Consider the following 25,890-nt stretch of genomic DNA (forward strand, 5'->3'; position numbering starts at 1 on the left):
TCTAATTTTATAAAGAAGACTTTTTAGTAACACTTCTTACCCATATCTTGTCTGGAATGAACTCAAACCTGTACACTGAACATAAAACGGCTAGTATATGTCCACACACATTGCACATCATAGTACCTGCCTGTAATGTATGAGAATTTAAACCAACATACATCTGCACATCACATTATCAGTCAGGAAACACACAATCTCTTTTACCTGTCTGTTGATAATCTTATCCTCTAGAGCTTGCCATAAGTGCTTAAGTTCTTTGAAGGAGTCTTCAACAGCTAGCTTATCATTCTCATCTGTCGCCTTCTTCTGCAACAACTCTTTCTGGTGATTCAGTCTTTCCAGCTCTATTTGCTGCTGATACGCCTCGGTCTTAAATTGCTGCAGCAAAAATATTTAACTCATAAAACAGGACACAAATATCAACATGTTTCTAATCAACATTTTTATTAAGGGCTCATTCAGACGGCCGTTTGCTGTCTGCAAAAATGCAGATCCGTTTTTTTTGCGAATTAGATGCTGCCCCATTCACTTCTATGGAGCCCTTTTCTTCTATTGCACGGCTCAGCAAAAAAATGAAACATGTCCTATACTTGTCAGTGAAAATCAGGACATGGCCCTATTGAAGTCTATGGATCAGCAAAAAAACGGAATGCAATCCGTTTTTTTGCAGACATGCTGAACTAAAAACGGATCTGCATTTTTGCAGACAGCATACGGTCGTCTGAATGAGCCCTAAAAGAAACACACAAATACCATGTGAATATAATGACAGGACAAGACTCAAGGAATGGTTTTCTGTACCTTAAGCTCAGCCATCTGTTGCTTGACAGTCTCTAGGTCCGTTCCTATTGGTGGCATTGCTTCTATCCTTCCCATGGATATATCAACCCAGTCAAAGAGTGTCTAAGAAAAGCAAAAGAAAATTCAAAATGTCATTGATAAAACACATAAATTATAGTCTGCATGACTGCTACACATAACCCTTTATATTTCAGAACACAATAATTGCGCACGACAAAATTCTATGGAATGCAGGGATCAGCAACCTCCGGCGCTCCAGCAGTTCGGAAACTACAGCTCCTAGAATCCCCCTTTCACTTCTATGGGACTTATAAGAACAGCCGAGTAAGTGTGCATACTGGAGTTGTAGTTTCGAAGGTTACTGATCCCTGGAGTACATTAACAAATGCATTGCTCTACATCTCACCCTGATTTTACAAATCATCCTGAGCTGCATTTGCAATTCTGCAAGCTTGTTGAGCTAAAGCCCCAATGTTGCTCCTGTTTGTTCAATGTCTAAAGAGATTAAAATCATACAGTAATCTGACGCAAATAATGTAAACCTCACAGAATATACAACAGATTGCACTGCATTATATTGATGCTTTATGTCAGCTATAGAGGGGACCATGCAACTGCATTAACGGCTGACTGATTGTTCCACCAGCTCCCAAGCTCCCCACCCGGATGCACAATTCCGCCGAGGATGCTTGTGTTTTCAAAAGGTGGTGGTGGTGGGGTGTTAAACTGCTCCCAGTAACCTCTAAGGCTACTTTCACACTTGCGGCAGTGTTATCCTGCGAGCAGTTCCGTCGTCGGAACTGCCCGCCGGATCCGCCGATTTTGATGTGACTGAAAGCATTTGTGAGACGGATCCGGATGCGGATCCGTCTCACAAATGCATTGCAAGAACGGATCCGTCTCTCCGCTTGTCATGCGGACAGATGGATCCGTCTTGTATTTCTTTTCAGATTTTTACCGGTGTGCGCATGCGCAGGCCGGAAGGACGGATCCGGCACTAATACATTCCTATGGGGAAAAATGCCGGATCCGGCATTCAGGCAAGTCTTCAGTTTTTTTCGCCGGAGATAAAACCGTAGCATGAGGATGCTACGGTTTTATCTTTTGCCTGATCAGTCAAAACGACTGAACTGAAGACATCCTGATGTAAACTGAACGGATTGCTCTCCATTCAGAATGCATAGGGATATGCCTGATCAGTTATTTTCCGGTATAGAGCCCCTGTGACGGAACTCTATGCCGGAAAAGAAAAACGCTAGTGTGAAAGTACTCTTACATCACTGGTTTTTTGAGTCAGCACACCTCCAAACACATATGACAACTGCTCCTGCATAAATGAAGGGGTTCAGCTGACTATACTCTTATGTGTACTGGCCTGTTGGCATATCATAACTAAGTAAGAATCTGCCTGGGTATAACACAGATTGTAACTCAGAAACAGAGAAGACTTTTAATGTACATTGTATACATAAATTGTAATAAGAAACCTTTATTGTCTGTTCCCATATGTAACATTTAGATGAAACACTTGGATACTATTCTGTATATTCATTACTAATATTAATGTTTTCGTTAGGCCTCAGACATGGCTGTGTCCGTATTTTGGTCCGCAAAAAACAGATCTGTAAAATTAGGATTCCTTCCAGGTGAATTCCGTATTTTTTTCTCTCTCATCAAAGGAAAAGGCTTTTCTCATTTACAATACGGACAAGAATAGGACATGCTATATTATTTGTGGAATGGCCACACAAATCCTCAAATAATACAGATATGTGCATGGCCCCATAGAAATGAATGGGTCAGTGTGCCATCAGCAAAAAAAGCAGATGTCATACAGATGAAAAACATGGTCATATGCATGAAGCCCTAGGATGTATTATTACATTTCTCTTCTGATCTCCCTCTCTTTACACTCAATTTAAAAAAAACAAGCTTTAAACGGAACAATACTCATAATACTAATGGATACTATGCATGTACTCATATGCATGTAACACACTGTACCTGCAGCCCATCCTGATATTGTACAGCTGCCTGCATAGCGTCATCCAGTTTGTCCACTCGTTCTTTCCAAGTTTTATTCAACATTTCCCATGAAGAGTTTAGCTGGAAATAAATATAACAAAGCAAAATATATGTCAAAGATAAAAACATATATGTAATGTCATACTTAGAATAAGTTACTTTGGCATACTGAAGTCATACTGCTAGGGACACAACCTGTTGGCTCAAGGACTTCTTTCCTGCAGAGCAGGCTACAGTCTAACTTTAGCAATCCATATTGAGTCTCAAAATATTATTAAATATCCTTCAAGATATGAATCGGTGCTTACTTCATCTATGTTTTTATTCACAACGGGTTTATCAGGTTCACCACAGGCAGATATCAGCTCCGATCCAAGAGTTGTGACGATATCCAGCTCTTCTTGCAGCCCATCAATCTCTTCTTTAATTGCCTAAAAAGAAATCATTTTTGTCATAAGAACATATAGATAAACCATGGGTGGACTAGCCATAGTCCTCCTCACTGCTGCTGGCCAGGAACATGGGGGAACTATAGAGGTCATTATTAGAGGATGTCCAGGCAGCATGCTGAAGGTAGGGCTGGCTTGGTGTTGTGGCCCGCATCTCACCTCCTAAGCCACCTGCTTCATATACATATTAGACAATTGGAGGAGGACAGAGCGTGGCAGCTATTGATGGCCACCACAGAGGGACAGCTTCTGAGGAGGTATTCTGTGCTGAACTATGGTATTACTGACCCTGCCAACTTGTTTTAGCCCCATCTACTTGTGTTGTCCCACCTTCTGTCTATTTGCACCCACCCGCACCATTGGGGCCACATTAATGTTTTTTCCAGGGTCACTTTAAGTTCCTATTCCACCCCTGTTAGATAACACAACCACAATTTCATAAGTTTAAGGAGGGAGCATCATACCCTTATAGCTTGAGATCATTTACATACAATTTATTATTGTTTAAGATAGAATCACTTATTACCGTATTTTTCGCCCTATAAGACGCACCCCCCCCCCAAAAGTGGGGAAAAAAATAGCAGTGCGCCTTATGGGGCAAATGCTGCGGCCGTCGGGTGTATCGGCTGAGAGGGAGGAGGGGCTGGGGGCCGGCATCTGGTTCTGTAATGGCAGCGGGGCTCGGTGCAGTCACTGTATTCTTGTATTCTACTACACCGGGCCCCGCTCACAGTAGTATCATCATATCTAACTTGTAGGTATTGTTAAACTATTCAAATATCATCTGAAATCCAGCGCTTTACTTACTACTAACTTCGTAGCAGTCAGGAGGCCGGACGGGCACTTGCAGCGTGACTCACTACGGCACGCTCCTGCTCCGCCCACTTTATGAATGAAGCAGGTGTGTGACGTAGAAAGTCACGCTGCGAGCGCCCGCCCGGCCTCCTGACTGCTACGAAGTTAGTAGTAAGTAAAGCGCTGGATTTCAGATGATAATTGAATAGTTTAACAATACTATGATGATACTACTGTGAGCGGGGCCCGGTGTAATAGAATAAAGTGACTGCACCGGGCCCCGCTGCCATTATAGAACCAGATGCCAGCCCCCATTCACTACACAGGGACACTGTTATGGGGGATCTGTGGATGACACATCAGATAAGATGCTATATATGTGTCATCCAAAGATCCCCCCATAGCAGTGTCATGCCATCCACAAATGCCCCCATAACAGTGCCATCCACAGATGCCCCCATAATGATACCCCATAACAGTGCCTTCCACAGATGCCCCATAACAGTGCCATCCACAGATGCCCCCATGACAGTGCCATCCATAGATGCCCCATAATAGTGTCATCCACAGACCACCATTAGTTCAAAACCCACCAAAAGCACACCTTTTGGTTCAAAATATTCTTTATTTTATTTTCCTGCTCAAAAACCTAGGTGCGTCTTATGGGGCGAAAAATACGGTAATATATTGAGAAACTGCATAACAGATTTGAGCTAGGTGCTTGAAAATGTGATCATCTGCAATGTGTTGGAGACACCTGCTGCTCTCTCAATTTGCACAACCTTATGGCTTGTCTTTTTTGGTGTTGCAATTTGAATGTCGAAGAGTGTATATGTAATATCAGGATCATTCCCTCCATAACAAGAAGCAATGCAATAATAATTCAGGGTAAATTAGTTAATATTAGGGTAACTGATATGAAAGAGAGGGTGGCTATTATTGGTACAGCCTCGGATTGGGTCGGTTACCTGTGGGTTCCCACAGGGGTCAGTATTGTGCACTCTTCTTTTTATTTTGTTTATAAATGACTTTGTAGGGGGCTTACAGATTAGAATTTCAATATTTGAAGAGGATAACAACATCTACTAAGTAATTAACAAAGAAGAGGATAATATTACATTTTCTATTACAATATTACAAACTCTGGGCAAATGCGCCAGTGAAAAGGACCTGGTGAAGAGAAACTTAACTTTAGAGAGCAGCACCAGGTAGCTGCTGCCAAGGCAAATAAAATCATGTGATGTATACAAAGAGGCATAGATGCATATCTACGCCTGTAACCATGACAAGAGGATCTCCTCTCCTCTGCATGTGGAAGAAAGAAGGTTTCCCCTTCAATAGACAGAGATTCTTTATTGCAAGAGAAGTTACAGTATGGAACTCACTGCTACAAGATGTTGTGATGGTTGACTTATTGAAGTTCACGAGGGGCTGGGTGTCTTTTTAGAAAAATTTAATATTAAAAGTTATGGGTACTAGATTTCTAGAAATGGAACGATGATCTAGGTATGGTAATATGGAGTAAGTGGCCTGTGCTTCATAAAGGTTTTTACATTCCTCTCTATCAACATGGTAGGATTATAGGTTCTACTTTATGGATCCGAGTCTTTTTTTCAACTTTATCAAAAAATGTAACTACTGTATGTATCCAGTACTATGGGCCAGTGGCACAGACCATGCAATTGCTATAGGGCCCGGAAGGGCTGAATGACCCTGCCCCCTCACTTTCTAGTCTTATGGGTTACAATTCGGTTTACACAGCAGCAGAGGACGGAAGCATCATCCTATCTGAATTCTGGCACGGCGGGCGCCTGCTTCCTGAAGTGTGGCGCGGCAGGTGCGTGCTACCTAGTTGCCAGCGCCACTGCAGGGATGTGAAGCAGGTGCCAAGAGAAGTTTCTATATTGCCCTTCCAGTGTCTGTCTCTGTGACCACCACATTGACGAACTCAGTGAGTAGCAAAGGCTGGAGGTCTACTGCAGCAATCTTGATCACATTGTGTGTGAGTGACTGACTCTTCGTGTAATAATCACTCATTCACACTGTGCTGAAATGCCTTAGGTAAGGGAGCTGTGAACCATGGCCTCTGTCTGTTGTATATGTGTGTGTATATATATATATATATATATATATATATAAATACGCATACACTAGTACAATAATTGTACTTTATATTTGGGTGGGGGGCCCAGTTCTGAGATTCGCTATGGGGCCCCTCGATTTCTATGTACGCCCCTGCTCTGAGGGACATTTTGATTGGAAACCACACCTTTGTTATTTGCTCTGTGGTATGAACCATCACTGTACTACTCTTATTGTGACTGTGTATTATAGTCTTATTCTTTACGGAGGTTTCCTCAGTGACCTTACCTCTGCTGCCTCTTGCTGCTGTTTCACAACAGAGGGGTCAACTCCAGGTTCTTCAAGTTCACGGATAAATTCTTGGGTGTCTTTTATAGTGGCTAATAATGCAATGTGATCACACCAAAATTTATCTGCCAGCTCCATCACATCCAACAACTGGGCCTCCCTTTCTTCTGTCAAAGCCTGGATGTCCTCCCAGATAAAGACCATTTGGTCAAGCTTATCTTGAACAGCTGGAAAAGAAAACACAATTTATAAACTGCTAAGTCTGCAATCAGATTCGCTTTTCATAAAATCAGACGTGTTCATAGTTGATCATATGCATTCCTGTAGTTAAATACAAAAGTGCAATTAGGCCTTCATGAGTCATGAATTCAAACAACTAATGTCAGAACATAGCACCACTTTTATCTTGCCAAATTATATTTGATACGTATAGGGCCATGAAAAACAGAACTTTGTTCAAGATAAGAACGTTGAAGACTGTACTATTTCCCATTTTTGGAAACGATAAGGGGAGTTCCTGTCTTCTACAATGGATTACCTTTGGCCGAGATGTCTTTATCAGCACCTTCTGAGCGAGCAATCATTTCGTCTCCACGCATCTTCAGTGTTTCATAGACAGGCTGAAGCTTTTCAAGCTCAACTGAGACATTTTTATTTTCACTTATCTGTTCTCTGATCTTCTCACACTCTGCAGAGATTGACGGCGGTTGTCTCAGGCGCTCAGCTATTCGTTCTAGGCTTTCAAGTGTGGGGTCAATTTTGTCATGGAACTAGGAAATAAATTGCAGAAGAATGCTAATGCAATCTGATTACAATATTTTCATCCTCATTAATCCTTTACATTTTTCCTACAAACCAACTTTTCATCTATTTTTTTGTCCAGCATGGCAATCATTTACCGGTAGATAAGATACCAGTCACATATTGATGTTATATACACAAATTATTAATTGGGAGACACACTAGCATGAAACTGGAAAAAAACGTCCCCAATAACTGATCTTACTTTTTAAATACATCTGCAACTGCTATTCACATAGGGTAATGTAATACTGATATGGTAACCCTAAGCAAAATTAGGTCATAAATAAAATATTACTGCAGCATGTCTGACTGATAGAGGTCGTATTTATGCTCCTTAATTAGAACAATGACAACTATCAATGACAGAAATTAGATATGTAGTAAAAAAAAAAGTTGCAGAGATGTACTTTAAAGGGGTTTTCCAGGATTTTAATATTTTTGATCTATCCTCAGGATGTCATCAATACCAGATTGGCGGGGGTCCAACACCCGGCCCCCCTCTGATCAGCTGATTGAAGAGACGGCTGCGCTGCTTCCGTTCATTGTTTACCTGCTCGCCGTCGACATCGCAGTGGTGAGCAGGTGTGATCACAAGTAACCGTACTATTCGCTATTACGTGATACCTGGTACCATGGTCCAGCGTGACCAGGAAGTGACTTGGTGTTTGTTTGTTTTTTTGTTAAGGGACACACGTTAAAAGCCAATATACTTGAATAGGAAGGAGCCATCCCACAGAAGTGATGCGTTGCGATGTCGACGGCGAGCAGGTAAACAAGCGCAGCCTTAGTTTCAAACAGCTGATCAGCGGGGGTGCTGGACCCCTGCCAATATGATATTAATGACCTGAGGATAGGTCATCAACATTAAAAAACCCTTAAATATAACTTGAGAAATGTACTTTCACAGCTATCACGCATCAAAATATTGTGAATAACTTATATGTTTAACCATCACTCATTCAAGGGGTATTCCTATCTCAACATTTATGGCCTATCCACAGGATAGGCCATAAAAGTTCAATAGACGTCGGTACCTTCTCTGGGGCCTATTTTTATCTCAAGTATTGGGCCCTGTCTCACAGCCATCATGAATGGAGACGTGGTCACGCATCTGGGTCTGCACTCACTTTTATAGAACTGAAGATCGCCAAAGCCTAGAATTTGTCTAGTATGTTCAAGAATATGAAGAATACTACACAAAAAGAGCAGGTTGTTCACTTCCAGTGTTCTGTTCATGGACTACCTTACTGTTACACATGAGAAATGCTGTTCTCTTCAGTAAAAGCTGTATTATATTGCTATGCCTTCATAAATACACCTTTTGAAACATTTTTCCTCAAACATAATTACCCCATAGAAACAACTGTCATAGTACATTCTGATGACTATTTTTGCCCCATTGCTTTGTGTGCTGAATACTCTAGTACCTGTGAAGATTGGGAGACAGCTTCATCCAAAGCAACTGCATGTTTCTTTACAACCTCCTTGATATCACTATATAGAGTGTCTGCTGTGATATATTTCTCCTGGATGAAGAACCCTTCTTCGGGACTGAGTTCCAGCAGCTGTGGCCCAGTTTTGTTCATCTTATCTATGTGAGGCTTGTGTTCAGCAATCAGTTCCCGGAGTTGCTATAACAAAATACAAACTTGTTAATAATCCTCCCCAGCATGTCTGGTTTCTGCAGTCTTGATGCCAAAGAGATCTAAACAAAGAGCACTCTGAGATGACGACATCTAGTGATGCATGTAAGATATCTATCAATCTATCTATAGTACTTCATTTTCAGCAAGTGCCTTGGGAGAAAATCAAAACTTACGGTACATAGATATGAACTGAATACCCAATGGTTTATCAAATATTAATGTAACAGCACAGTACTGTCTCCTAAATACACAATTCACTATTTGTCAGCGCGAATGAGAAGGAGCTTTTTTCAGATTACTTTTACTTTGTTGCTATCAAGAGAAAACAGAGCCAAGACATAGGAATGCCCAGCGGTGTAAGAAGCAGAAGTTTACCGTTTACGGAGGTTTGGATAGAATACCATTACCCATAATATGCCCAAATTTTGCATTAGACCACTCTCACATTGTCAGTATGTTGCATAAGTCACAAGCCAAAATAGGGGAGCAGAACCTACAAGGGCAAAGGCCATTATGGAAAATGCCTGCCTCTTCTGTGTTTTGGACCCGCTCCTGGTTTTGGCTTACAAATACCGATACAAAATACTGACCATGTGAAAGTGACCTATCTCAGAATTGTGGACAAGACTTCTGGCAGATTACCTATTTAGGCAGAGCTGGTTAATATGCTGCCATCATTAGAACTAGATTAATTTGTACTTTATTAGATCCAGAATCTGATGAGAGCTCCATTATGTTTCTATCCCAGTACAGCACCATGATCTGACATGTCTGACTGGCTGCTACATCAATAACATGGTATTTGCTGGATAAAAGGGAACTGACAAGTCCGCATAACATAACAATTCGGCAGCACCTTTATTTCACTATTGTGCCATTCATCCTATGCATGAACAAAATGGCTGTTACACTTCCCCTCAAGGAGATCGTGTCCACAGTCCAATCAGTGGACAGTGTAAGACACAACCTACTGACATGGAAAACGGCAACACCCAGAGAGCCATTTCAGTTACCGATTTCTAGGAGAGTTTTATTTTTTATACAGTGTTTTAATAAGTGTTTAATTGTTATTTACTAAGACAGGAGGTCGGACATTTCATACTGAAATAGGAGCAGATGTACCAACTGTGCGCCGGACAGCTACTTAAAAGGTAGGTGCGCTAAATGGCAGTACAAAATATTCAGCGCAGAACACAGCTTCTCGCTGACACTTCAGAGAAGGATGAGGACAATGACGTCATATCTACAAAACCTTATCTGCACTCACACTGCGGATCTAAAGCGCAATTAAGAGGCTGTTGAAACAATAATCTGAGGCTCTACACTTCAGAGACGGAGATGCCTGTGATCTCATCAACGGCATGGAGAGCAAAACGAAGGTCAGAGAGCGTCCACAGCACACAACGCCAGTATAAACACAAAGTCTTAAAATTATTACTATTAGTAGATAAACATTTGCTCCTTCTTTTTCAAGGTTTCTCAACCAGTATACAGAGCAAAAATGAAGGGATTATGGATGTTGTCTGCTCCACACACTGTGGATAAAGTAATAGCCTTTCAGTTCTGGATGCAGTTTGAATAAAGTTATTTGGTAAATTGTACAATCAGCAATTCCCTACTGCAGTTCCTCACCGGCTTTACAAGGGCCGTCTGCTTGGGAAGACACTGGGGATTTTACATTGTGTGACCGCTGCAGCCATCACAGGACCAAGCCGCTTCCTGGTACCATGGTCCGGCGTGACCAGGCAGTGACTTGGTGTTTGTTTGTTAAGGGACACAGGTTAAAAGCCAATGCTCTTTGGGAAAAGGCAGTCAGATGAGATCTCCTCCAGTAGGAAGAAAATTGCCTTCTCATTATACAGTGATTCACGTAAGCCTGTACATTTTTTGATATATGCTTTCCTAGAGGGGCTGGAAATGCACAGTATACTGTAAAGTGCACAAATAAATCTGCAAAGGTAAAATAAATAATTATTACGGGAAAATAGGAATAAAAGGGCAGAATGGAAATTACAATAAAGATCACCAAGGCGGCATCAGGGCGATGTTTCACTAATTTAGTGCGGCCAAGTGCTCATTATCTCCCCTCAAACGTTCATATGAATGTGGCCAGCATTGATCGTACAGCATCAGCGACCTGCTAGGGCTGACAATAGCACTCATCTGTTCCTTAGTCTCTTCAGTGAGCATCTTACTATCTTAGCTCTGCACCAGATACACAGATGGAACACTGCTGCCATTTTACTGATGAGGATCTGGAACTACAGTAATGTCATCCTGTCAAGTAAGGTAGAGGGAAACAGCAGTCGGAAATAATTAGAACAAACAATGGAGTCTCGATCCTACGTAATCTGCTAACGTCAACTGGCTTGTTTAGTAGATGATGACTGACTACATTTCCCTGCAGATCAGCCAGCAGCTGTAGCTGGTACAATCTGATAACAGCCAAATCTAACCAAAGAAATATGAATAGGATTACTGACAATTATCATCATGTTATTAAAGGGGTTGTCTCACTTCAGTATTGTGACTGATCCCATAATGTCTATCTTCCATATCCTCCGTCTTCTCCTCGCTCTTTCTAAAACTTAACATGGATAAAACAGAATTTATAATCTTTCCCCCATCTTGCTCACCCACCCAACAAACCTATCTATCACAATCAATGGCTGCTCACTCTCAACAGTCAGCCAAGTTGGCTGCCTTGGAGTAACCTTGAATTCTGCCCTGTCCTTCAAACCACACATCCAAGTCCTTTTCACCACTTTCCGCCTCCAACTTAAAAATATCTCCCGCATCTGAGCATTCCTCAACCAGGAGTCTGCAAAAATGCTTGTACATGCCCTCATCATATCTGCAACATTCTCCTCTGTGACCTACCATCTAGCACCCTTGCACCCCTCCAATCTATCCTCCACTCTGCTGCCCGACTTATCCACCTCTCACCCTGTTACTCCTCTGCCAATCCCTTCACTGGCTCCCCATTGCCCAGCAAATTCAGTTCAAAATACTAACAAATACATACAAGGCCATCCACAACCTGTCCCCTCCCTACATCTCCTTTCCCGATACATCCTCACACGCAATCTCCGATCCTCACAAAACCCCCTTCTCTCCTCTCCTCTTATCACCTCTTCCCGAAATCGCCTCATTCTTCCCGTGCATCCCCCACACTCTGGAATTCTCTAACCCAACATATCAGACTCTCACCTACCGTGGAATCCTTCAAAAGAAACCTAAAAACCCACCTCTTCAGACAAGCTTACAACCAGTGACCCTGCTGCCTCTATACCGCCATGACCAGCTTCACCCTCACCTACTGTGTCCTTCCTCCACACCTTGTAGATTGTAAGCGCTTGTGGGCAGAGCCCTCTTTCCTCCTGTACTACTCTGTAACTTGTCTTGTTCATGCATATTTCAACTGTATGTATACCCCTTTTCACATGTACAGTGCCATGGAATGAATGGTGCTTTAATAATAAATAATAATTGTCCATATTGCTTCATTTGCTGGCTTGATTCATTTTTCCATCACATTACACACTTCTCATATCCAGGGGTTACGGCCACCACTGCAGAGCAGATATGAGATGGTCAGGACACGAGCTGCTGTGCACGCATGCCTATTTGCGGTCACATGGTCCCAGCCACCAGAGTTGCTGGCACTTTTTCCTATAGTCTGCAAGCACGTCCACTGCTGCTGGATTACAGGGTGGTCGTAACCCCTGTAAACTAGCATTTTATACTGTGATGGAAAAAAGAATCGATCCAGCAAAGGAGGCGATATGGACAATCACAATACATTAGTAAGTGCCTTGTATTAACTTTCTCTACGTGATAAATACCATTTGATGAAAAGAGACAACCCCTTTAAGGTAAAGCTGGATAGCCCAATCTTTCATGTCTAGTCATACAAAATGTCACACTAATAACATCAAATATTATAAATAAACTAAAGTGATTATTTATTTAAGACTGTGACCGTGACGAGGGGACATCCTCCACGTCTAGAGGTAAAAAGGATTCTCCATAAACATAGAAGAGGATTTTCACTGTAAGAGCAGTGAGACTATGGAACTTTGTGCCTGAGGATGGAGGTGGTGATGGTGAGTTCACTAAGAGTTCAAGAGGGGCCTGGATGTACTTCTAGAGTGTAATAATATTATAGGTTATAGTTACAAGAGATGGGTTGTTGATCCAGGGAGTTATTCTGATTGCCTGATTGGAGTCGGGAAGGAATTATTTTCCCCTAAAATGAGGAAAATTGGCTTCCACCTCATGAGTTGTTTTTTTTTTGCCTTCCTCTGGAACAACTTTGCAGGATAACAGGCTGAACTGGATGGACGGATGTGTTTTATAGCCTTATAAACAATATTACTAGGTCTTACCCGAATATCTTCCTGCTGCTCTCTCAATGTGTCATAGTTTAGAGCGGGAGGTGGCAGTTCTGATATTACTTTCTCTGTCTCTGTCAACCATGGCCAAAGTTCTTCATAAGTTTCCCAGAACTGGTTCACTAAGCACACGGCTCGTTCCAGTTGAAGGTTCCTTTCAGCATTTAAGTGACAGATGTTGTCGTAACTCTTCGCCAGTTTTGTCAGCTTGTTCTATACACATTAATACATAAATACAGATGTAATAACAGTTATAGCAGAATGATATAGAAGGAGATGATAAGGTGATGTTACTGTGTAATGTATTTGAGTTTAAAGCGACCCTTTGGTTCACAAATGAAAAATTTGCATGGACTGGGGAACAAACACTAACATGGTGACCTCCTTATGATTAAGAACACGTTTGTTCGAAACGCGTAGACGATCACTTGAAACACTGAGGTGATGCTGTCACTGTATGGATCTGTACTATATTGAATAAAGGAACCCACAATATTTTCAACTTCGATGCTGGATTCATCTTTTCATTCCTATGGTGACCTCCTTAGTCGGCAAATCCACTAATTCTCTGGCTACTCTTCTGAAAACCAAGATGGTTGCACAGTATGCATCAGGCAGTCTTTGGATTGGTGCGGCCATCTTGAATCGAAGATGAGGAGCCAAGAAATTGTCAGATCTGCAACTAAAAAAGATGAAAAGGAGGTCACCATGTAAGTGTTTTGTATGTTCTCCAGTTCATATGATTTTTTTTCTGGATCCGGAAGGTTGCAGTAATCTTTCCATAAACATTTGGGATTCGGCTCCTTTACATTAATGCTTTTCACTTGTAGTCATTGCATTCTCACTGCATAACCTCAAAATCATGAATTCCATATCAAAGCAAGGGATGTAGCTGGCATGAGCCTCCAAATGCATCTTATTAAAATCTCTTTAGGTTTTATGAGGCTTAAAATATAAAACATGGCCTGCCATAAACTAGTGTAACATCTGGACATATCATTTTCTGATAATCAGCATTGACAGAAAGTCAGGATTCCATTGGGCGTCACTACTAACAGAATAGTCTACATAGTTTATAATGATGGGGCTGGACAGAATTCTTTGTGTGACAGCTTTTTGGCCCAGCATGTGCAAGACATTTATCATACCATTCACTGGCAAAGTCCAGATATGCAACATCCAAGATATCAGGCCTCTTCCAGAATTCATACTATGCACCTCAGACAGAAAAGCTAATATTGAGGGAAAGCCAAAAGTAAAAAATCAATTTGCTCAAGGCGTGAGTCCTAGTTCTGCTGTTCCCAGGGTGAGTCTATACGTGTTATATTGCAATTACAAATAATAAACATATTATAAGCTCCTCACACGTTAGGGGTTGTCTAACAGGATAACATTTTTTATTACAAGAGGCACTTCTTACTGATCCCCCACCGTTGCTATTTCGATGTTTCCGAGTCCCCACTACTTGTCAGGGTCATATTGTTGTTTGACTGTGACGCGGTTGCCGTGCAGACTCGTTGCTGGTGGCAACGTGTAGTTTTTAGTTTGCACTTGAAATTCCCCTTTAAGGTGTGCCTCCCTGCTGTTTGGTGTGCTAGGGGTTAATCTTCTAGCTAGTGGGGATTATGGTGTGACCTGCTGTGTGTTCGGGCTTCTGAACTGATGCACGGGTTCCAGTTGTGGAGGCTTCGGCAGGTAAGTGAGTTGTCTTGTTCTTCTTACCTGCCGATCCTCTTGATGTTAATGGTCTCTCCTTTTCCCTTTGTTGCTAGGCCTGTGGAGACTCTGGTTTATCCGTGTCTTGGATGAACCTGGTTGTCTCAGGTCCCTGTCTCCTAACCTCAGGGAAATTCTGGGATTTCAGGGTTCTAAGGTTCCAGCGTATGGGCCCTCCTACCTTATGGGTTGGCTCATACAGTTAGGAGAACAGATGCTTTAGGAGGTGACCTGCTCCCTTATTCCGGCTTACTGGCCTAGCAGCTACCCTTTATCTCTTTACATTGTACGGTGGGGGGTTTCCCCCACTCCCTGCCGTGACACTACTTCCTTGAGATATTTGCTCAGTCACTGCTGCAGCCATTGATTGGATGAGCAGCAATCCCCTGCCATTTCCTGTGTATCAAGCCGAAATTAGGAAGAGGAGACCAGTGGAAAACCATTGAAATGGTGAAGGCCTGACACTTTTTTTTAAACCCATTCTGTAAAAAAAATTATCATGCCAGACAACCTCTTTCATTGATCCTTATTTGTATAGCTGGCCTTTGACATTAGATTAGTGGTGAACGAAAGGACAAGAGTCTGCCGTTTGATAGATTTCCTCTGCGGTTAAGCTCCCAGGGTACCTCATTCTGCCTGTAATGCTATAATCCTGGGGGATTTGAAATGTGTCATTTTACTAGTAGTGTAAAGGGGTTTTCCAAAACTTTATTACTGATGACCTATACTCTGGATAGGTCATCAGTATATGATTGGTGGGGGTTCGAGACCCAGGACCCCCGCTGATCAGTTGTTTGTGAAGGAACTGGCACTCGCAGTAGCGTCGAGGCCTTCTCCTGGCTCACCAAGCACAGTGCCGTCCATTTGGTAATGGCTGTGCATGGTATCACAGCTCAGCCCCATTCACAAACAATAAATGTGACATCACATGGCCTAGAGAAAGCTGAGAGAAGGCAACAGCACTACCGCGAGCGCCGGTGCCTTCTCAAACAGCTGCTTGACGGGGGTCCTGGGTGTCGAACCCCCACCAATCAGATACTGATGACCTATCCCGAGTATAGGTCATCAATAGTAAAGTCTCAGAAAACCCCTTTAAACTATTATTTATTATTAAAGCGCCATTTATTCCATGGGGCTGTGCATATGATAAGGGGTGCACATACTTAATACAGACAATTTTACTAAGCATGAACAAGACGAATTACAAACCGGTACAGAAGGAGAGAGGGCCCTGCCCGGCGGCTTACAATCTACATGGTATTGAGGAAGGACACAGCAGGTGAGGGTAAACTATTCGTAAAATGACACATTTCAACTCACTCCCAGGATTATAGCACTAGAGGCAGAATGAAGTACCCTTTGAAATGTGAGTGTCCCCTTTCAATAAAATCCAAGTATCTGCTGTATTTACAAAAAAGGTAACAAAAAAGAAAAGTGTGAAGGAAAAAACAGGTACAATGGAGATTAATGCCAACAGAAAGTAGCTTTCTGGACCTTCTCGTTTTCATGTCCAATGTAGACCCCTAATAGATGGGTCTGGTGAGCAGTGGAAGTGTATTTACAATGAGGAGACCTAACATGAAGATGAGAGTATCACTATTCCCTGACATACCAGCATAGGTTGTTTCTCGTCCTCACTGTAAGAACTTAATATTTCATGTCCTGATTTCACTAGTTCATCTATTGTGTCCTTGTGTCTCAGAATCTCCATGGTAAATCCCTGTAAAAATTGAAAAATGTATCAGTTCCTGTAAAATAATTTCACACTGGTCCACGGATCATCGCCCTAAACCCTAAGCACATTCCGTTACCTTTTGAACTTGTAGTTGAGCCACGGTCTGGTCTTGCTCAAGTCTAATATGACCGAGAGCCATCATCTTATTTTTAGTATCCTCACTCCATGTATGCTCTGCGCCCACGGCCTGCTCAAACTGAAAGCATATAAATGTGATTACATGACATAATGCTGCAATAAGACTTTCTGCATGGCTATAAAGTAATAACACATTTCATTACAAAAGCAGCGCTGTCATACTGCCAGATGCTTAAACTATGCAAATGTGAACACACCAGAAGAAACAAGGTCTATATTAAAACCTTCTATTTGTATTAACGCCATGTAAAAATATATGCAGTCTTTTATAAAACAGTTGCAAGTTGCAAATCAAAAAGCAAGAAACCAGAGAATAAAATCTGCTTAATAGATATAAAAAGTATGGGGGTCATTTATTAAACAGAAATATGCCTATATTAGGTGTATAAGGACCTTTGCGCCACAATCTGCAACTTTTCCCTGCTCACGCCAGGTCTAAAAAAGTGGGCGTGGTATGGTCGGGGAAGGGATGGCAGGCCCGTCTCATTTACCATTTTCTACGCATGTTTTAGGCTTAGAAAATGGTCTAAATATAAGACAGCAAGGAAGATGTCTTGCATTTAGAAGTGGCGGTGGATCCGTCAAAGTTATATAGACGCCGACGCCTCTGCATAACTTCGGCAGATCCACCGCTAGCACAGGGCCTTATTCAGTATTTGCATTTTAAATAGTATGCACTAAAAAGTGATTATTAAAATAAGAAGGGAGCATTCTCTCCAAAACAGCGCCACTCCTACCCATCTTTGAGGTCTATTATTGCAGCTCAGTCCTATTGAAAATACTATAATTGAAATACCAGACAATTTAAAGGTGTATTACGGTTACAGAAAGTTATGCCCTATCCACAGGATAGGGGATAAATATTAGATGGTGGGGGTCCTACCTCTGGAACTCTCAATAATCACAAGAATGAGGGCCCTAAACAGCGTGAAGCTCCACTGGTCAGAAATGCACGCCACCGCTCCATTAATTTCTTCAGGAGTTTGTGAGGTAGCTGAGCACTGTAATTGGCTATCTCCAGAATTCCCACAGAAATGAATGGAGGAGTGGCACGCATTTCCAACCAGCTGCTCCATCCATTTTAGTGGGGCTCCATGGAGTAGGTGGTTTGGCTACCTCTAGAACTCCCATAGAAATTAATGGAGTTGCAGTGCAAATTTCCACTCGTGATCAATGGGGGGCCCAGCAGTAGGACTCCCCCCCCCCCCCCCCCCATTGATTTAATAGTTCTATAACCAGAATACCCTTTTAATGTAGCGGTACTAACCGTGCACAATGTTCCTATATACAGTACAGACCAAAAGTTTGGACACACCTTCTCATTCAAAGAGTTTTCTTTATTTTCATGACTATGAAGGCATCAAAACTATGAATTAACACATGTGGAATTATATAAATAACAAACAAGTGTGAAACAACTGAAAATATGTCATATTCTAGGTTCTTCAAAGTAGCCACCTTTTGCTTTGATTACTGCTTTGCACACTTTTGGCATTCTCTTGATGAGCTTCAAGAGGTAGTCCCCTGAAATGGTCTTTCAACAGTCTTGAAGGAGTTCCCAGAGATGCTTAGCACTTGTTGGCCCTTTTGCCTTCACTCTGCGGTCCAGCTCACCCGAAACCATCTCGATTGGGTTCAGGTCTGGTGACTGTGGAGGCCAGGTCATCTGGCGCAGCACCCCATCACTCTCCTTCATGGTCAAATAGCCCTTACTTTCAAAGTTTTCCCAATTTTTCGGCTGACTGACTGACCTTCATTTCTTAAAGTAATGATGGCCACTCGTTTTTCTTTACTTAGCTGCTTTTTTCTTGCCATAATACAAATTCTAACAGTCTATTCAGTAGGACTATCAGCTGTGTATCCACCTGACTTCTCCTCAACGCAACTGATGGTCCCAACCCCATTTATAAGGCAAGAAATCCCACTTATTAAACCTGACAGGGCACACCTGTGAAGTGAAAACCATTTCAGGGGACTACCTCTTGAAGCTCATCAAGAGAATGCCAAGAGTGTGCAAAGCAGTAATCAAAGCAAAAGGTGGCTACTTTGAAGAACATAGAACATGACATATTTTCAGTTGTTTCACACTTGTTTGTTATGTATATAATTCCACATGTGTTAATTCATAGTTTTGATGCCTTCATAGTCATGAAAATAAAGAAAACTCTTTGAATGAGAAGGTGTGTCCAAACTTTTGGTCTGTACTGTATGTTGGAATCATATCATTGGGTTTCAGGCAGCTAAAATCTTGCATACTTATGTGAGAGTGTCAGGGGGTTAATGATAACAAGACCTCATCAACCTCTCTAGAAGGTGGGAAAGGTGATGAAACAAAGTTAGAGCAAGAACGTGATATTTTAAGAAGCTAGAAAACCATCAATAATCCAACAGGGGTTCCACCAGTGAACCATGCTGTTCATAATATGTCATCTGAAGAGTGAATGGAAAGAGTAATATTACAGTAAATGACTAATAGCGGTGACAGAGGATAATTGTTTGCTCCTTTGATGTGTGTGATCCTGAATATTACTAAGAATACAGTAAGAACTGTACATAAAGACTCCTGTCCACTCCGGAGGAATGAAAAAGATGCAAGTTCTCCTGTGATAATGCGCCTGTCAGCTCCAGTGTTCAAGGTCCTTGAGGTTAATTTATATCGTCTTGTCCTTCATTCGGTATGGAGCTTGAGATAGGAGAGTAATTTGCAACCCCCCTGTGCTACTCCTTTCCAATTCTTTACATGTTTTTTCTTTCTGACAAACATCAAAGCTCATTTGGACAGTTTGGATGGAGGCAATTCTTATTTTAGCCATGGTTAGTATTCTTTGAAACTATACCTAATTTAACATTGGGGTGAGCTGCCAACAAGCTCATTGTACACAATCTATGAATTATATATAATCAAGAGCAGCGATAAATGATGACACAATATAGGCAGGATTCTTCACCTCAACACATTAATGCACACTTAGGCCCCTTGTAGACGAGCGTTTGTCACGCTGCGAGTCTGCAGCGCAGCTCCTGTCCTGACCTCCCAGCATTGACCGAGTGACATAGCATTATATTGATTTATGACGCTATGTAACCCTTACAGTTCTGGAATGTATTGGATAACACTGGCAGCATTATGTCAGTGTTATCCAATACATTCCAGAACTGTAAGGGTTACATAGCATCATAAATCAACATAATGCTATGTGACCCTGTCAGTGCTGGGAGGTCAGGCCGGGAACTGCGCTGTGGACTCGCAGCATGACAAATGCTCGTCTGCAAGGGGCCTTAGAGGTTGCCTGATATTGAACTATGCTAAGCTTCTGCAAACAGCTGAACGATGGGGGTGCCGGGAGTCAGACCACCACTGATCTGATACTTATGATCCCACCTAAGGATAGGTCATTAATAGTCCCATCCCGTTAAACCCCTTTAAATGTATAGACACCAAACACATTCGGAGACACTAGAAGGGATTTCCCATCTCACAGCGGCTCTTTTACATGTAAGGACCTGCTTTCCCTGATTCAATTGTCTGCTTATATTTCATCATGGTCTCAGGTTACAAGTTTCATACAATGGTCATTCCAGAGCGCATTAATATTGTAACAAGAAATGTGATTGGTCATGTAATTGTCTTTTGTCAGCGACACTTATGCACTTTAACTATGGACTAAGTAGGCCTATATGACTTCTCCCGGCTCACACCAGGTCTGAAATTGTGGATGTGGCGTGGGTGGGGAAGGGGACCAGCCGGCACGCCCATCTCATTCATCATTTTCTAAGCTTGTTTCAGGCATAGACAATTATCTAAATGTAAGACAGCAAGGAAGCTGTTTTGCATTTAGAACTGGCTCTGGATGCGCCGAAGTTATGGAGAGGCTGGCGCCTCTTCATAATTTTGCCGATCCACTGCCAGCTATAGGGCTTTATTAAAGAGGACCTTTCATTGGTCCAAACACTGTGAACTAAGTATCATGACATATACAGCGGCGCCCAGGGATCTCACTGCACTTACTATTATCCCTGGGCGCCGCTCCGTTCTCCCGTTTTTCCTCCGGTATGTTCAGGGACTTGGTTATAGTAGGCGGAGACTTAGGGGACTTGGTTATAGTAGGTGGAGTCTGCCCTTGTTCTGCTGGGCGTCTCCTTCTTCTAGGCTGTAGCGCTGGCCAATCGCAGCGCAGAGCTTACAGCCTGGGAGTTTTTTTTCTCCCAGGCTGTGAGCTCTGCAATGCGATTGGCCAGCGCTACAGCCTAGGAGAAGGAGAAGCCCAGCAGAACAAGGGCAGTCTCCTCCAACTATAACCAAGTCCCCGGACATACCGGAGGACATAACGGGAGAACGGAGCGGCGCCCAGGGATAATAGTAAGTGCAGTGAGATCCCTGGGCGCCGCTGTATATGTCATGATACTTAGTTCACAATGTTTGGAGCGATGAAAGGTCCTCTTTAAGACCATTGTCTAAAACGCCATTCTTAATAAATGTGCCCCTAAATGTACGAAATCCTGACTGCTCTAATGAATTAGATGTTCTTGAAGCAGGCGGAAAAACAATATCATATAGTGCAAACTCAACAAAAACACTGCACAAAGAAATACGACCACTGACCAAAAGTCCTCTAGTCCCACAATCCTATACATCACAACTGTAATTTGATCTGTGACTCAGAATCTGAGCCATTTTTGAAGATTTTCAGATTTGCAATCTTTCAGCGCTCACTATGAAAAAACATCCAATGAGCCAATAAAGAATAAAATCTATATATATTAATATTTGCAATCTACCCATTTCACAATATGACTTGTGTACTATGATGGATTAATCAAGGCAGGTGCAGAATGCCCTTAATCTCTTTCCTGTCAACTGAATACTTAGTAAAAAACCTTAGGCAAGTCTGAGGCCTATGTGTCTAATAAATATGGGATTAGTAGAATGATATATAGTAGCAAACCAGAGCTGCTATCATGCTTATTTCTTTATCTGGGAAGGCATGCTATCTTTTAGGATGCTCGGGGAACAATGAAGCCAGATGGTGCTCACAATATACAGATTAGCTATGCCCTGCTCCTAAATATCTCACACATTAGACCGCTTTTCAAGTCCCGCTTTGTTGTCTGTGCATAGCGAATCAGCAGAAACATTATTTTATAGGCATTTGTTCTAGTCCCGAGGAATCAATAGTTTTTCTGTACCTGCTGAGATCGTAATCTGGCAGCATCTATCTCTTCCACCATTTGCGTTAGGGTGTCGCTGACTGATCTGTAGCGCTCATTGTCTTCTGTTACCATCTTGCCAAGGCCTCCTCTTGCTCTCCAAGGCACTAGCTCCAGCAAAGAGCTGCTAACTTCATTCAAGGAGTCTAGCAATGCTTTATAAGTTCTGGCTTCTAACAGTAGTTCCTGAAAAATAAGAAAGACCACAGATTGCATAATCTACTGGTGCTCCATGTTTCTCTCCGTTATAATGAGTGGGTTAGGTTGCTTTCACAGTGCATTTTGCAGTCTCAGTCGGAGGTAACTGTTGGGAGGAATTCCCAGTGTATACTTTTGACAGATGCCATTTTACATACATACATTGGCTTCTGTTGTCCATAGGCTTCAATGTTTAAAAGATGTATACTGTGAGTTATTATTTACTGGATGTCTTGTATGTAACCGTACAAGAGACTGCTCTATTGCAGACATCAGAAAAAAGTATATCAACACAACAGAGGTCACTATTTGACCTTTGTTATGTGAATGGGGGCTATAGATACTACAAATAAACAAAGTTTTGAAAAATTTGTTTCGCCAGCTTCGCTATAAATCAGATATACCTAGGTCACTCTGCCTTAGGGTACGGCCACACGAAGCAGCCATGCTGAGGGCGTGTTGCGGCCATGCTGCGGTAAAGAACCACACGGCCAAATAGCCTTCAGCTGCCTTTCATTTAATAATGAACACCGCACTGTATGGTTGGTCTTCATTGTTAATGGCACCTTTAAACAGGGGGTGTTGCTGGTTTGGGTTTTGGCTGGTTAGGTGGGGGCACAATTTGCATATTATTGCTGTTCTGGCCTGCAATCTCCTGCAGGTTATTTGACAGTAAACACTGAATATTAATCAGCTCTGGCATATCAATTTCTCCAACCCCATAGCTCTCCTGCCCAACAGGTGGGAGCCCTTCTTCTGCCATCTGCTTTTCCTCATCATCTAAAATTGATGAGAATATGTTATCAGGAACATCCAGCTCCTCACTCTGCATCTTGCTGACTTTTCTAGGAAGTAAAGCCAGCAAAAGATAAGAATGGTCATCACTGAGACCTGGCCTCCCTAAGGGGAGCAGACTGGATGGTATTGGTTGGCATGCTGGGCACTGGAATAATAAAGGCTTCCATCATACTGGTATTAAATTCTTCTATTAATCATTTCCAGCAACACTGTCCCTAGCGTATGAGCTCTTGCCACATCTCTCCCTATGCTCAACTCTCAGGACAATGGCAGAGACCGCGCGGGATGAGTGTTTTATAGGGCTGCAATGTCAAAGGGATTGGCTATCTGCACGGCATTATGGGTGATCTTGCATTACCAGGCTTGTCTCCTCTACATTTAGTTTCATTTTGTAACATGTACAGACATCATTTTAGGAAAACCTGATTCGTTACCACACAAAGTACAAGGAAATTTGGATTTGTTGCCAATAGAAGTTTTCCTAAACTTTGAACCAAATTCCACTTCAAGTGCTTCGCTTCGCTCAACACTAATAGATACGTCTGAGGTATGCACCAGAATCTTTCCTGGTGGATGTAGCAAACAGATGATGCAAAACACAGAGTGAGAACAGCCTCACAGTCACTGGAAGTAAAAGTAAGGAAGACTTACCTTCTTTCTTTGTTGTACAGCATTCATTTCCTCAGGTTTTTGGTCCTGTATTTCATAGTCCTTCAGCTCTACTTCCACCTTGTCCAGCCACCTTCCCAACTCGTCATGAGTTGAATGGAACTGTGTTGCAAGGTTTAAGGCCTGTTCTAACACTTTAGAAACATCAAAACTTAGCTTTGTGATTTCAGAATATCTAGATTTTATTCCATCCAACTTTTCTTGAATAATAACAACCTCATCACCTAAGTAAAAAAAAAACATGTTTACCATGTGTTAACACAAAGATTGTAAATTTTCTGGTCAACTTGTGACTAATAACAGATCTATAAGGATTACCAATCAGAGCAGGGTGGAGTATAGCTGAAAGACATTTTCCAACATTCAGCCTAAAGTGTCTAATAATGGTCCATGGCCCGAGCAGAGTAGTGTCATCCTCCAGAGACTCGTGAGTGCTAGGGTTCCAGTATCCAGGCCAAACTTTATAACCAGAACCTGATTCTGCTATGGACATGTTAACTCGTGTTGCACCATATAATTCAGTCACCCTGCATACTAAATATAACCTAGATATTATAAACCTTACGATTCTGGTACAACTACATCACTTACCAGTTGTATGTTTCAGTAGCTCTAATCCATTTTGAATGGCCTGATCAACATTTTGTTTTCTCAGCAGAATGTCTTCCTGAAGGAGCTATCAGAAAAAATAGAAAGTGTTGGCTAAATTTCTCAGAGTTTTGGTGTAAAAATCGTTATTTAAAGAACGGGTCCGCAAAAGATGTGGACAGCACACCATGTGCGTCCGCATCCGTGGTTCCGTTCCGCGGCTCCGCAGAAAGGATAAAGCATGTCCTATTCATGGAAAAGAATAGGCATTTTCTATTATGGTGCAATTTGCGGATCAGCACAACACTACAACCATCTGAATGAGGCCTAAGACATTGAAAAAATAATGACTGACATTTTTACAAGTGTAAGTGTAATTCAATCATAGTGTACCCAAATGAAGTACTGAATTTTTTGCCTTAGTTTTACATTTATTTTAATATACATGATTTAGCATTTGGAGGTTAATCCCTGGCCTATTACGTGCAGTGTTGTGACATTTATTACCATTATATCTGACCTAAGCATGCAAGGTTAATTCAGGAGGTTTCACTGCACATCGAGGAGTGGTAAAAATGCCTCTAACCCCTGTCTATGGAGCCAATGTTGTTATAGTCACTAGCTCTGCAGAAGTACATTTACACTTTGCTGGCCTGTATAGGTTTAAAATCTGAGACGTCATTCACCTGCTCTGACTCTTTTCTGTTCCTACAATTTATTTTTAAGTTGATCTGATATTGTTAGCCTGTCCTGAAGATAGGCCATCAATATTAAAATCCTCTACAACCCCTTTAATAAGTGGACTGCAGTCTACTATAAAAAGGAGCAACTCCTTTGACCTTAAATAATATAAGCAGACTGTACAATTGTTTAGACTACGATAACTACCTAATCAAGCCACGTCTCTAGGGGCTGAAGGAAAAGCACTAAGAAAGAATCTCAGGTATGTAGTTAGCTATATAAGGAACTTGATAAACAGTAAAGATTTGCACCAAACTGGGTTCTGAGCTGCAGTAAAAACAGCCCTGCTTGTAAACGACTATATATCAACGGAACGGTACATCCTGATTATCTCGGAGGATCTGTTCACACTAGCATCATGGCTCCTATTTATACTGAAATCATTACAGCTGTACCGGATCCATTTTCAAGCAAATACTGGCAAATTGTGAAGGACTCATAGGGCGTCAGCTATCAGGGCAGGCATTTTCAAAACCAGTCTTAAGATCTCTATGCACCTGCAGAGGATGCGCTTAAAGAGGACCGGTCACCACTCCTGACATGCCTGTTGATAGCTTCATGCATTTCCCATGTAATAACGATTCTGGATCATCTATTCTTATGTCTGTATATTGTGCCATTCCTTTATTATTTCTACTAGAAGTTATGAATGAATTGCTAGCAGTCTGCAGTAAGGGTACAAAGAGGAGGTAACAAGTTGGGGGTGTGTACCTGCACAGTCTGACTCTATCCAATCAGTGCTGCTATTGTCAGACTGTGCAGGTACACCCCCCCCCCAACTGGTTACCGCCCCTCTGTACCCTTACTGAAGG

General features: G+C 42.0%; 1 protein-coding gene across 16 annotated transcripts in view; it reads right to left on the reverse strand.

Annotated features, from left to right (window-relative positions):
* Positions 1 to 25,890, reverse strand: part of DST (dystonin) — a 572,762-nt gene that overhangs the window by 36,800 nt on the left and 510,072 nt on the right. For all 16 annotated transcript variants that reach the window (XM_040428594.1, XM_040428595.1, XM_040428593.1 and 13 more), the window contains 13 exons: positions 24,341 to 24,425; positions 23,732 to 23,973; positions 22,064 to 22,270; positions 16,815 to 16,934; positions 16,616 to 16,723; positions 13,282 to 13,500; positions 8,675 to 8,878; positions 6,982 to 7,213; positions 6,444 to 6,670; positions 3,138 to 3,260; positions 2,809 to 2,910; positions 805 to 906; positions 208 to 381 (listed from right to left, as the gene is read on the reverse strand). In XM_040428594.1, the coding sequence (XP_040284528.1) occupies positions 208 to 381; positions 805 to 906; positions 2,809 to 2,910; positions 3,138 to 3,260; positions 6,444 to 6,670; positions 6,982 to 7,213; positions 8,675 to 8,878; positions 13,282 to 13,500; positions 16,616 to 16,723; positions 16,815 to 16,934; positions 22,064 to 22,270; positions 23,732 to 23,973; positions 24,341 to 24,425 (2,145 nt within the window). The remainder of the gene's footprint in view (positions 1 to 207; positions 382 to 804; positions 907 to 2,808; positions 2,911 to 3,137; positions 3,261 to 6,443; positions 6,671 to 6,981; positions 7,214 to 8,674; positions 8,879 to 13,281; positions 13,501 to 16,615; positions 16,724 to 16,814; positions 16,935 to 22,063; positions 22,271 to 23,731; positions 23,974 to 24,340; positions 24,426 to 25,890) is intronic.

Source organism: Bufo bufo, chromosome 4 (genome assembly GCF_905171765.1).
Source record: "Bufo bufo chromosome 4, aBufBuf1.1, whole genome shotgun sequence".
Classification (NCBI taxonomy): domain Eukaryota; kingdom Metazoa; phylum Chordata; class Amphibia; order Anura; family Bufonidae; genus Bufo; species Bufo bufo.